Raw genomic sequence first — 11946 nt, 5'->3', positions numbered from 1 at the left:
CTGTAACAGTCCGATCAATAAGGTCTGACTGTGCATCGCCGTGGTAACTGCTGGGTGTCCCAGCATGCTGTTCAGCTGAGATGCTGTTAATAAAGATCTGATCGGTTAGTATTGATCTGACATGACAGCAGGTATTGATCTCCCTCCTGTTTTCATCATCGTCATCATCAGCAGCTGTCATCAACCACTCAGGTTCTGGTCTCTGGAGCAGTTCTGGATCAGCTGAGGCTCATGGGTATTGTAGTATTCTCACAAATTAAGGAGCATTATTTTTGAACCATTTAACTTTATTGTGAAATATTGCTTTATTTTTAATCTATGCTTTTATCTTGTTGGTATTCATTTCCTCTGTCTTGGTAATCAGCGCAGGTTGATCAGAGGTCTGTACTATGAAGCAGGATTTGAGGTTATCGAGGTAACTTCAGGTTTAAATCAGGGTTTTCAGTCCTACAACAGCGGCTCACTTGTTACTGGGGTAAATCACCATGGTAACTGATGCTCAACTCCTAACCTGCTCCGGCACAGGTTAACTTCACAGCCAAACTGCTAACCAATCAAATCACTGGAAAAACGGAGTCACCATTCCTACAGGATCCTGACAGGGACAAAAGAGTTCACAATAAAGTGATCAATAATAACGATCAGTAGATATAACATATAAATCAGTGGAAAAGTTTTCCTGTTTGAGTCTTTCCATGTGTCTCTGGGTTTAAACCAAAGCTTCTGCAGAATTCACAGAATTTATCACTAAATGAAATATTATAACTGTTAGAGCTTCATTTGACCTGAACACAGATTCTTTAATGGAGGATTCCTGCCAGTGATGAAGCTTTTACTCTCCTCTTCATCACTGAGCTCAGAACAACATGAGGAGACTCTGTGACACGACTGGAGAGAAACCTGAACCTCTGATGTCTTTGATTAGAACAATTAGTCTCACTGTTAATTATTTCATCAATAGAATGAACATTTCAACCCTTCCTCTCCTCCTCTTCCTCTCCTCTACTTCCTCTCCTCTTCCTCTCCTCCTCTTCCTCTCCTTTTCTTCCTCTCCTCTTCTTCCTCTCCACCTCTTCCTCTCCCCTTTTCTTCCTCTCTTCTTCCTCTCCTCTCCTCTTCCTCTCCTCTCCTTTTCTTCCTCTCCTCTTCCTCTCCTCCTCTTCCTCTCCTCTTCCTCTCCTCTCTGCAGCAGAAAAAGTCTGACATGAACTTTAACTGTTTTATCAGCTTCACATGTTCATAACAGTTATAATAATAAATTTATATAATTCATACTCTTATTTACATTATATCTTTAGTCTGACTTTAACAGAAATTATATTTAGACATGGAAATCATATGATCATGTGATCATATTATTACATTTCACCTTGTTGAATGTCACTATTGGACGTGGTTGTAACTGAACTTCTCTGCAGGTGTCAGCCATTCCTCTTATATATGAAGTCCAGCGACAGATAGAAAACCACAGTTCGAAGGATATCAATAGCACAGCTACAGAGGGGGAAGAGGAAACTACAAGAGGGGATGCAGCTGAGATTGAGGTGAATAGGCCAGTCAGAGAGAGAAATATGGAGCAGAAAACTAGAGTAAAATGGCCGAGGGCAAGTCGCAAGAAAGAATGGGAGTCAGTCAATAGAGATTTGTCAGTAATTTTAAGCAGACTAGGAGGAAATGCAAGCGATAGATTAGAGAAGATGGGGGATGTAATTTACTCCTATGGTGCAGAAAGATTTGGGGTGCAAGACAGAAAGAGGGTTGAAAGAGCACAGTTAGTTAAGTCTAGACGGCAAAGGAAAATGGAAAAATTAGTTAAGGAAAGGAGACAATTAAGAAAGCAGTGGAAAAGGGCAACAGAGGAAGAGAGGAGGGGAATTAATGTGTTGCAAGAAGATTTGAGAAGCAGACTAGCAGTACTTAGAAGGGCTGAGTATCTTAGGAAAAAGAGAAAGAATAAAGAGTATGTAAGGACAGCGTTTTACAGGGACCCTTTCAAGTTTGTTAAAGGATTGTTTAACCAGGAAAAGGGAGGGCAGCTTAAGGCAACAAAGTTAGAAGTAGAAAAGTATCTAAGAAACACGTATTCAGATTTTGAGCAGAATAGAGTAATAGGCCTTCCACCTGACATGCCGCCAGTAGGAAAGATAGATCATGAGATGGATGTTAGACCACCCAGGTGGAAGGAGGTTGAGGAGGTAGTCAGGCGTGCAAAGGCTTCTTCGGCCCCAGGGCCAAATGGAGTCCCCTACCGGGTTTATAAAAGCGCACCTGATATCCTAAAGTTTTTGTGGAGGCAATTAAGAATAGTTTGGGAGAAACAGGTTATTCCCAGAGCATGGCGTAGGGCAGGAGGTGTTTTTATTCCAAAGGAGAAGGAATCCTCAGACCTGAGTCAGTTTCGAATGATCTCTCTCCTAAATGTAGAGGGGAAGATCTTCTTCAGCGTAGTCGCATGGAGATTAACTAGTTATTTAGAAAGGAATAGCTTAATTGATACTGCAGTACAGAAGGCAGGAATACCAGGTTTCGCAGGATGTTTAGAGCACACTAGCATGATTTGGCATCAGATTCAGGAAGCCAAGACACAGAAAAGAGACTTGAATGTCATATTTTTGGATTTAGCAAATGCGTTTGGTTCAGTGCCACATAGCCTTATTTGGGAGGCATTTGATTATTTTAGAGTGCCTGGAGTAGTGGTTAATTTAGTAAAATCATATTTCCAAGATATTAGGCTATGCTTAAGCACAGCAGGCTTCACAACAGGATGGCAGAGGTTAGAAATAGGCATTATGGCAGGGTGCACGATTTCTCCATTGGCATTCACAATGGCGATGGAGGTAATCATTAGAGCTTCTAAGTGGGTTGTAGGTGGAGAGAGGCGGCAGGATGGGATGCGCCTTACACCAATTAGGGCCTACATGGATGACATGACGTTGATAACTACAACGGTGCCGTGTATGAAAAGAGTACTTGAGAGACTTAATAAAAACTTAAAGTGGGCTAGTATGAAAATCAAGCCTAGTAAGTCTAGAAGTATATCAATAAGCAGAGGGAAGTTAAGTGGTAGGAAGTTTGTAATAGATGAAAAGGAAATTCCAATAATTAGGAAAAATCAGTAAAGAGTCTAGGTAGGTGGTACAAGGCAGACTTGAATGACGGAGAACAGGTAGTGCAGTTTCGGAAGGATGTTGCTGAGGGACTGGATAGAATAGATAAATCAGGGCTTCCAGGAAAGTTGAAGCTGTGGTGTCTGCAGTTCGGGTTATTTCCCAGGTTGATGTGGCCACTGTCTGTATATGAGATTCCAATATCCACTGCAGAAAAAATGGAAAGATTAGTTAGCTCTTACATTAGGAAGTGGCTAGGTGTTCCTAGATGTTTAAGCATGGTGGCACTGTATGGGAAAGGCATACTTCAGCTCCCAGTAACTAGTCTAGTGGAGGAGTTTAAATATACCAAGGTTAGGACAGAGCTCCTGTTATCTGGGAGTAAAGATGCGGTAGTCAGTAAGGTGGTTCCAAACCCAATCAAGGGGAGAAAGTGGAATCCAAGAATGGCAGGAGGCGGAAGCAACGCTAAGGCAGACAGAGATTGTGGGTAATGTCCAAATAGGCCGGGGAGGCTTGGGGCTTGGCCCAGGCAAACCGGTGTGGAGTAGAGCAGGTCCCAAGGAGAAGAGAAAACTAGTCGTGGAGCAGGTTCGTAGACAGGAGGAATTATTAAGGGGTGCTAAGGCAGTGGCCCAGGCTAAGCAGGGACAGTGGGTGAATTAGGAGAGCGTAGACAAGAAAAAGCTTAGCTGGAAAGAGCTGTGGAGTATGGAGGAAAGTAGCATTAGATTTTTGATAGGGGCAACTTGATTGATGAACAATGATGTATTGCCAACTCCCCAGAACCTAAAACTCTGGGTAAATGGAGACCCACTATGTTCATTGTGTTCAGGTACTGCAACTTTAAAGCACATTCTGTCAGGGTGTAAGGTTAGTCTGTCGCAAGGCCGGTACACGTGGCGACATAACCAGGTTTTAAAAAGCTGAGCTGCAGGAATTGAAGAGTTACGGAGGCAGGCGGGGGAGAGCTAGCACAAAAAGGCACCTCTCCCTGACTCTACCTCCCTCATTGTCTTGGAGAGTGGGGGAGTAGGGGGAGGTAGAGCGCAGCCTAATCCGGCGGGGGAGAGTTTACCTCATAAAGGCATCTCTCCTTGACTCTACCTCCCTCATTCAAAATGGCCGCCACTTTCTCCAACTGTTTAGGGGAGTTTGTTTGCTGAATCTGTTAGTGTGTTTTGTCAGAGTTGATGATGGTGTTGTTTGTGGTAGCATAGGCAAGATAAAGAAAATAGTGGTGGTGTGAGGAGCAGTGATGGCTGGCATTAGGGGAGTGACTCTGGGACGCCAGTGATCACTGTCTAGCCTCCTGGAGGTGTCGTGGGACCAACTAGACGAAACACTGGTGAAAGGAGGTTCCCACCTGATGACCCTAAAGACATGTTAGTTATCACTGATCATTAGTCTGTATAGCTAAATTAATAGTTATCATAGGACATGTTAAGCTTAGGGAGCTATTCACTGAGTCTGGTCCATTTTCTGTAGCACAAGTTTCTTGTGTTTACTCTAAAAAAATATCATATTAAGAACCTAATTTGTGATTCAGACGATGTTGCTTATAATTAACAACTCCGCCTCTCACATGAAGGCACTCGTACCTAGACAGGTAAACCCAGGGTTAACTGAGCCAGGTGATAACCTGCTTTGTAGTACAGGTTATCAGGTTAATGTTAGGTTCAGTCAAGCCAGATGACTAAAAGTTATCCTGGGTATGTTGAACTTGCTTCGTAGTGCAGGCCTCTGGACGGATCAGGATCAGGATCAGGATCAGGATCAGGATCAGGTTTCCATGTTTGAGAGAGCTGCATTCCAGGAGTGTGTGTGTGTGTGTGTGTGTGTGTGTGTGTGTGTGTGTGTGTGTGTGGTGTGTGTGTGTGTGAGAGGTCTGACAGGAACGATCAATACTCATCGAAATTCCATGAACGTTGAAGTGACACAACTTGTGTGTGTGTGTGTGACACACAGAAAGTATCACTACCTGTGTGATGTCACTCAGGTGTTGTCATGTGACACATGATGATGATGACTGTGCTCTTTTACTGTGATCAGTGTAATCCTATAGGAACAGCAGTATTGTACAGTACAGATTGAAGTTATTGATCAGTGATTGATCAATAGTGACTATTGTTTGAAATGAAGCCGTCTGTGATTGGCTGTTCGTCAGAGTGAGTCTGGGTCACCTGTGTAGACAAAGCGTCCCGGAGCTCCTTTACAGAACTGTTTGGATTTGTACGACAGTGTGACCTCCACGACCCCGGGGATGTGACGGGGCGGAGTCTGGACCCGGATGGCGTGAGGTGTGATCAGCTGGGGAGAAAGAGAGAGAAAGAGAGAGAGAAAGAGAGAGTTTATCTCAAATGTTGTTCAGAAGAGTCATTGTCATTGTTTGATGGATATATTAGTTATTGATTATTGATCAAATGCAGATTACCTCTTCTTGTATCACTGCTACACAGACGAACCCTCTGCCTCTGTGTCTCTGTCCTGACCCTCTGTCTCTCTGTCTCTCTGTCTCTCTGTTTCTCTGCTTCCTAGTGGTGGTGTCCACCATACTGGTCCTGGTCCAGACCCTGGTTCTCTCTTACCTCCCTTGAATCACGGTGAAACCCTGACAGATGGTCCAGGAGCAGCTCATCTGGTCTTTGATCACATGTTGCTGTTTTGCTCATTGACCTCCATGTGGACCATGACCTCCTGAATCAGGAACAGCCTCTAATGTTCGTCTTCAGAGAGACTTCTGGGTCTGAACTCATTCAGCCTCATTCAGCCTCATGCTCCTTCTACTCCACTGTGTTCCTCTGTCCTCACCATCCCTGCTCACATCACTCCACCTCAGTCCAGACTGTTCTGGTCTGGTTCTATCAGAACCTGTTGAAGACTCACCTCCTGTCTGACTCCCTGACTTGTCTGACCAGCTCTGACTGTGACCTGATCTCCTTCACTGATCAAATACATGTCGACTCAGTCCTGACACAAGGTCTGTACTGAAGCTTCAGAGATTAACCTCACTGTGAGTAAATGTGATGTGATGTCATAATGTACCTCGCTCCACACCAGCATTGTGCCGAAGACAACCTGAAGGCCGTCGAAGAAGTTGTCTCCGATCAGGATGACGGTTGCTCCGCCCGTCGTCCAGCCCTCACTGGGACTGATGGCTTTAATGCAGGGAGTGGCTGCTGGACGAGAGACATAGAGAGAGAGAGCGAGAGAGAGAAAAAGAGGGAGGGAGAGACAGAGAGAGAGAGAGGAGTAAATAGAAATGTCACATGAGGCTTGTTAGTCAGTCCTTCCAGAAAGTTGTTATGTCACTATCACAATAATTAACGCAAATTCAGCCAATCCCTATGAACTCTGTGCTCCTTCCACTTTTGTCCAATCACCACAACTTTTCCACAAATTTGATCAGAAATCATCAAAGTTTCCCTCCAGTTGAACCAATCACCCCAGTCCCTGATGAAAACCTTGATGATGTCACCAAACTCACTTCCTTGTTTGTGGTGTTGAAGCATGTTGTGAAGCTGCAGACACGTGTGACATGAATGTGTCACATTCACCAACAAACATCCCTGTTAAAGACGTGTGAAGACATTCAGCATGTCTTACATGAAAGGGTTAAATAGTTCTGTACAACACTGTGGTGGAGCCACAGGTGTAGAGCTGGAGCCACCTGAACGACGCTCCACTACTTTTATCCTCCAGAGGAAATAAAATATCTTCAGTCATATGATCATGTTGATGTTTATCTACATTTGAAGAAGCTGAAGCTCCGATCGTCACTGAGTCTGTCATGGAGAGAGCTGATAAAAACTAATGATCGGAGCCATGTCGACATTTAAGGTGTATTGATTGATTTCCAGACATCAATCATGCATCAAGTAACACTCAAGCAAACATTCCACCTTAAAAGATGGCTGTAGCTGCCGGTGGCCGTACACACATAAAAAGCTCTACGTTATAAACTGATGACTTGATGAGGTGATTCTTAAGATCAGCTCTACCTTTGATTCAGACGGAGCAGAGGAGCAGAATCTGGGTCACTACTTGCACTCACCTGGATTTATTCTCACTGGAACCAGTTGCCTTCGATTTTTAATGAATTAGACTACTTTTGACTTTTTTATTTTCTCCCTCAGTTTCATCGCAAAGAAAACATCTGAAAACGTGGCAACATGCATCACAACTTTAGGAAAATCTGCTGTGAAATCAGGAATTTTAGCTGCAACAATCCCAAAAAAAGCCTGTGAAATATTATAGTCGCTTCTGTGGTCAAACTAAAACCTCATATCTCAGTGACTGGAGATGTGAATGTGAAAACAACATGAGAAACTGAAATGAGTCATCGTTCAAAGACACTACTGTTCTGTTGAAGCTGAAAACAGGTGAGTAAGCAGTGGTGGCCCTATCACACCTGTCACACCTGTCTGTCAGGTGTGTCAGTACATGTTGGATACTAGTTTGAGAACAAGTTGATGACGAAAGGTCACAATTAATGAACATTGTCCTTTTAAAGGAGGTATTTGTAAGTGTTGCTATTGCTACATAGCTAGCGTTAGCATTAGCAGTTGCTTACTCACCAGTCAAGAAGAAATGTGAGTTCAACAACAAACCTCTAAACTTAGCATGCTAACCAGCTAGCTCTGGTGCCGTCAGACTGAAGATGTGTTGTAACCTCTTGTACTGTAAACACAGCTTTTGGTGAGACCGGTCAGTAAACAGCTGCTAACGCTAATGTTAGCTATGTAGCTACAGCAAAATGTACAAACAGCTCCTTTAAGTGAATAAGTGAAATCCTCCATTGTTGTACTTTGTCCAGTGTGCTGTTGCCCTCTCCTCGTATCCTCACCCCCCCCTCATGGGCTGAACTGCCTCTTTCACCACAGTGTGAACAGAGCTGTGAAGGGGTCTCACTGTGTTCAACCATTGGTAACCAATGGTTCAATCCAGACTCTGACCAGGTCTGAAGTCCAGGAGCACAGGTCGGGAACCATCTACACTACTGCAATACTACTGATGTACTGAGGCTGAAGGTCACACGCACGCACGCACGCACGCACGCACGCACGCACGCACGCAGAACGTGATATAATTGGATCGTGTCTTTTATCCGCTTTACCGTAGTTCACTTATACACACACTGACTATACACACACACACACACACACACACACACACACACACACACACAGCCGGTAATGACTCCTTCTCTCTCTTCTTTCAAGTGCAGCTGCAGATTAATTATAAAGTGAAATGAAAGCGCAGCGTGTGTGTGTGTGTGTGTGTGTATGTGTGTGTGAAGCTGAGCAGCTAATCTCACCACTAACGATTTAGGTTGACATTACAGCACCTGACCTCTATTCTATTCTATTCTATTCTACTCTATTCTATTGGGAAGAGGGATGAATGTGTGAAACCTCTGACATGTTGTTGGAGTGTGTTGATGACCTTTGACTTTTGACTGTCTCCCTCTGGTGAAACTGTTGTTACCTTGGAAACGAAGACTGTTGTGTGTTTTTATTAACATCATGATACAACAGTGATGAGACCTCCAGGAACAGATACTGTCAGTTAATGACACCAGAATCTACAGCACCAGATCTGCATTCAGGTGCTGGCCATGAAGTCCTGAATCAAGTCTTTACTCAGACTGATTCAGACCTCTGTCTGTACTCAGACCAGTAACCATTAAACTGATCCCAGATTCACTTTAATGTCTGAGGAAAAACAGAAAGAGAGAAGAATCAGAGAAACAGTGAAATGAGGCAGAGGGTTCAAACCCACGGGACTTTACTGAGCTCTGATTGGGAGGTGGGGTTTCCATGGTTACCATCTTTAATTAGGAGGGCAATTAAAGAGGTTGAACGGCCTGCAAAAAGACATGCACGTACGCTCACACACACACACACACACACACACACACATACACACACAGTCCTCTCTGGGGACGGTGAGTCGTCTGGTATTTCTACCCACAAGCCACTGGGGTGATTTCCTCTTCAAAGACCAAATTACAGCTCTCTCCCTCTCTGAGTCTCTGGATGTTCAGGTTCTCTGGTCTAGGTCTCACACACTCAGTCGGACCAGCATGTTTCACAGATGAATTTAAATCAGCTGCGTTGACAAATCAGAAACTGTCCTGACAGCGCTGACCTTTGACACCACCCAGTTTAATAACGTGCTCCGCCGTCGTCAGGAGTCAGCTGACAGCCCCCACCCTGCACAGTTCAATATCTGGTCATAGTAATTAGAGTCTGGTCCATGTGGAGATGGTGGTCTGTGACGTGGCCTCGACATGTCCGTCTACCACCTGCACACCCTGACTGCCCACACGCACACACACACACACACACACACACACACACACACACACACACACACACACACACACACACACACACACTACTTCCTGCTTCATCACTACACCAGCTCCATCACCACAACTGACTCGCTCTGTTGATCAGATGTTATTACTCCAGGTATGACTACAATCCCTAAAAGGCCTTATTTGTAAAAGGGATTAGATGTGGCATCCCTCAGATGTCTGTACTGGGTCCTCTGGTGTTTACTTTAGCACAGTCAGAGTTTTATCACAGCGCCACCTTGTGGTGATTAGAATCTCTGAAGCTGCTGATTGATTACCTTCAGATGGGTCGAGTCTCCTCGCACGGCGACCATGTTTGGAGTTGTTGTGTACGAACATGTTGTCGGAGACGGCGAGGACGTGACCATCCACGTTGACTGTTGTAGACACCACCACCTGCACACACAGAAAACTTTATTTATAACCTCCTGAGAAACAGTGTTGTTCTCCTTCATGTTGTTACTAAAGACACTAATTTCCCAGCATGCATCACAAGATGCAAAGGTGATGTCATTCTCTGAGTGACATTTTCAGTTTTCTGTAAATTTCATGACAAAATTTAGCTTGAACAATAAATCTGAAAAAACTGTCCTGGAATCCTGTGTGTAGGTGTGTGTGTGTGTGTGTGTGTGTGTGTGTGTGTGTGTGTGTGTGTGTGTGTGTGTGTGTGTGTAGATGCATGTATGTTAAATTGTGTATTTTATAATTTGGAAAATAAAAATTGAAGAGTGAACAAGTATAAACTGCCACCTAGTGTTAAAACTTTACATGCACTGTTCACTCTGGTCCCACCCCCTCAGTGATGTCACAGCCTCACTGTGACAGCCACTCAGCTGTGGTCATTCATCATCTGCGGCTGGTTGCCTAGGCAAGGTTGTTGTCATTGATCCATGGCGACGGAGCAGAAGGTCACAGAGAGCGAGTGGGATTGTCCTCTGTCGCCGCAGTGACTAACCAGCACATCCTTCACCCTGCTGCTGCCACGACAACTGGTGACGAGTCCTGAGGCTTCACCTGACTTCACCTGTCTGTGATCCCACCCTCTCTCTCCACATGGTCTCTGTAGCTCACTCGCCCCGTCTCCCTCCTCCTCCTCTGCTGGTTTAACTGGACTGAACATCCTGTCAGCTTGCCCAGCACAGCGTGGAGAGGAGTGTGTGTGTGTGTGTGTGACAGCAGACACATGGAGACAAGGAGGAGCTTTCCTCAATGTGTCTCCTGTTTTATCCACGTTAGCAGAGACGCTCTGTTGGTCGTCCACTCTGATTCAGACTGAGACGACTCAGCACATGATCAAATAACTCCCTCTCTTCGTTTCCTCTCCTCTCCTCTGTTGTTTAGCGGCTGGTGATTGCAGCCTGATCAGATCAGAAGACATCTCAGTGTCTCTTGGCTGAGAGAGACACAGAGAGAGAGAGAAAGAGAGGGAGAGAGAGAGAAACAGAGACAGAGAGAGACACAGAGAGAGAGAGACAGGTAGGTCCCTGCTGACCTCTTATATTATATCTGCAAAGCAATAAGCCTCAGGCCGCCCTGCTGCAATGCATTATGGGAACAGCAGGTCCTCCAAAGCCATGTCTTGCCCTTTAGGGAAATGAATTCATCTTTGTGTGTATGTGTGTGTTCTACCTGGAATCTCCTCATGTCTCGTGGGTTTCCAGCGTTTTTCAGACAGTTCTGGTTACACTTCAGGAAGAACTTCAAGAAGAACCTGCACACACACAAACACACACACACACACACACACACACACACACACACACACATTAATAAGGTTCATGACAGATAAGCGTGTTTTACATGAGACTCACTGACTGAAGAAATAATGGAAAGAAAAACAAGATAACAACAAATAAAAAGAAAAACAAGAAAGAACATTCTCAGATTCATGTCAGTGAAAGGCAGCAACAAAAAGAAAAGTGCTAACAATCAGAGCATCAGCAGTAGAACTGTCTGTAGTATCAGTAGTAATATGGTTCTTCACTGTGGTTCTTCAGGGTTCTCTGATCAACGTTCCACACAGGCTTTGGGTCTAATGTTTCAGTTATATTTCTTCAGATCACAGGTTACTGTACGTTATGTTCAGAGGTTCTTCGGGGTTCTATTCTGGTTCTGTTGTTCCATTATAACAAACTGTTTGTCTATATGCAGACGATACAACGTTCTACAGAAGAGACAGATGGTAAAGTGAAGATGACAGCAGTAGCCTCAGAGGGTCACATGGTGTCAGGTTAGTCCATGTTGTGTTCAAATGTCTAACTACAGTCTGGTTAGCAGACGTGACACTGAAATGTGGAAGTGACAGAAATCATCAGAAGAAATCGTCCCAGCACAAACAGCATCATGTTGACTCAATAGCAATGTCCATTTAGCAGCTTTTCTGGAGCTTTCCACTGTTCACGGGATCTTCCTCAGCAGACAGATTATTGTTGTTTGTGTTCACACACCCACACTGAGGATATGCTGCTTATGTTGGGT

At 44.5% G+C, this 11946-nt stretch overlaps 1 protein-coding gene across 4 annotated transcripts in view; it reads right to left on the bottom strand.

The window, feature by feature from the left end:
- The window catches only part of ebf3a (EBF transcription factor 3a), a 48599-nt gene that overhangs the window by 10139 nt on the left and 26514 nt on the right, over positions 1-11946 (bottom strand). For 2 of the 4 annotated variants that reach the window (XM_056366904.1, XM_056366906.1), the window contains exons 7-10: positions 11098-11179; positions 9747-9864; positions 6153-6286; positions 5291-5417 (exon numbers count right to left, since the gene is read on the bottom strand). In XM_056366904.1, the coding sequence (XP_056222879.1) occupies positions 5291-5417; positions 6153-6286; positions 9747-9864; positions 11098-11179 (461 nt within the window). The remainder of the gene's footprint in view (positions 1-5290; positions 5418-6152; positions 6287-9746; positions 9865-11097; positions 11180-11946) is intronic. The other 2 variants (XM_056366905.1, XM_056366907.1) reach the window with 1 other exon arrangement.

Source organism: Seriola aureovittata, chromosome 21, assembly GCF_021018895.1.
Source record: "Seriola aureovittata isolate HTS-2021-v1 ecotype China chromosome 21, ASM2101889v1, whole genome shotgun sequence".
NCBI classification, from domain to species: Eukaryota; Metazoa; Chordata; class Actinopteri; order Carangiformes; family Carangidae; genus Seriola; species Seriola aureovittata.
Note: the sequence above shows the minus strand (reverse complement) of the source record. Positions and strands in the feature narration are given on the sequence as shown.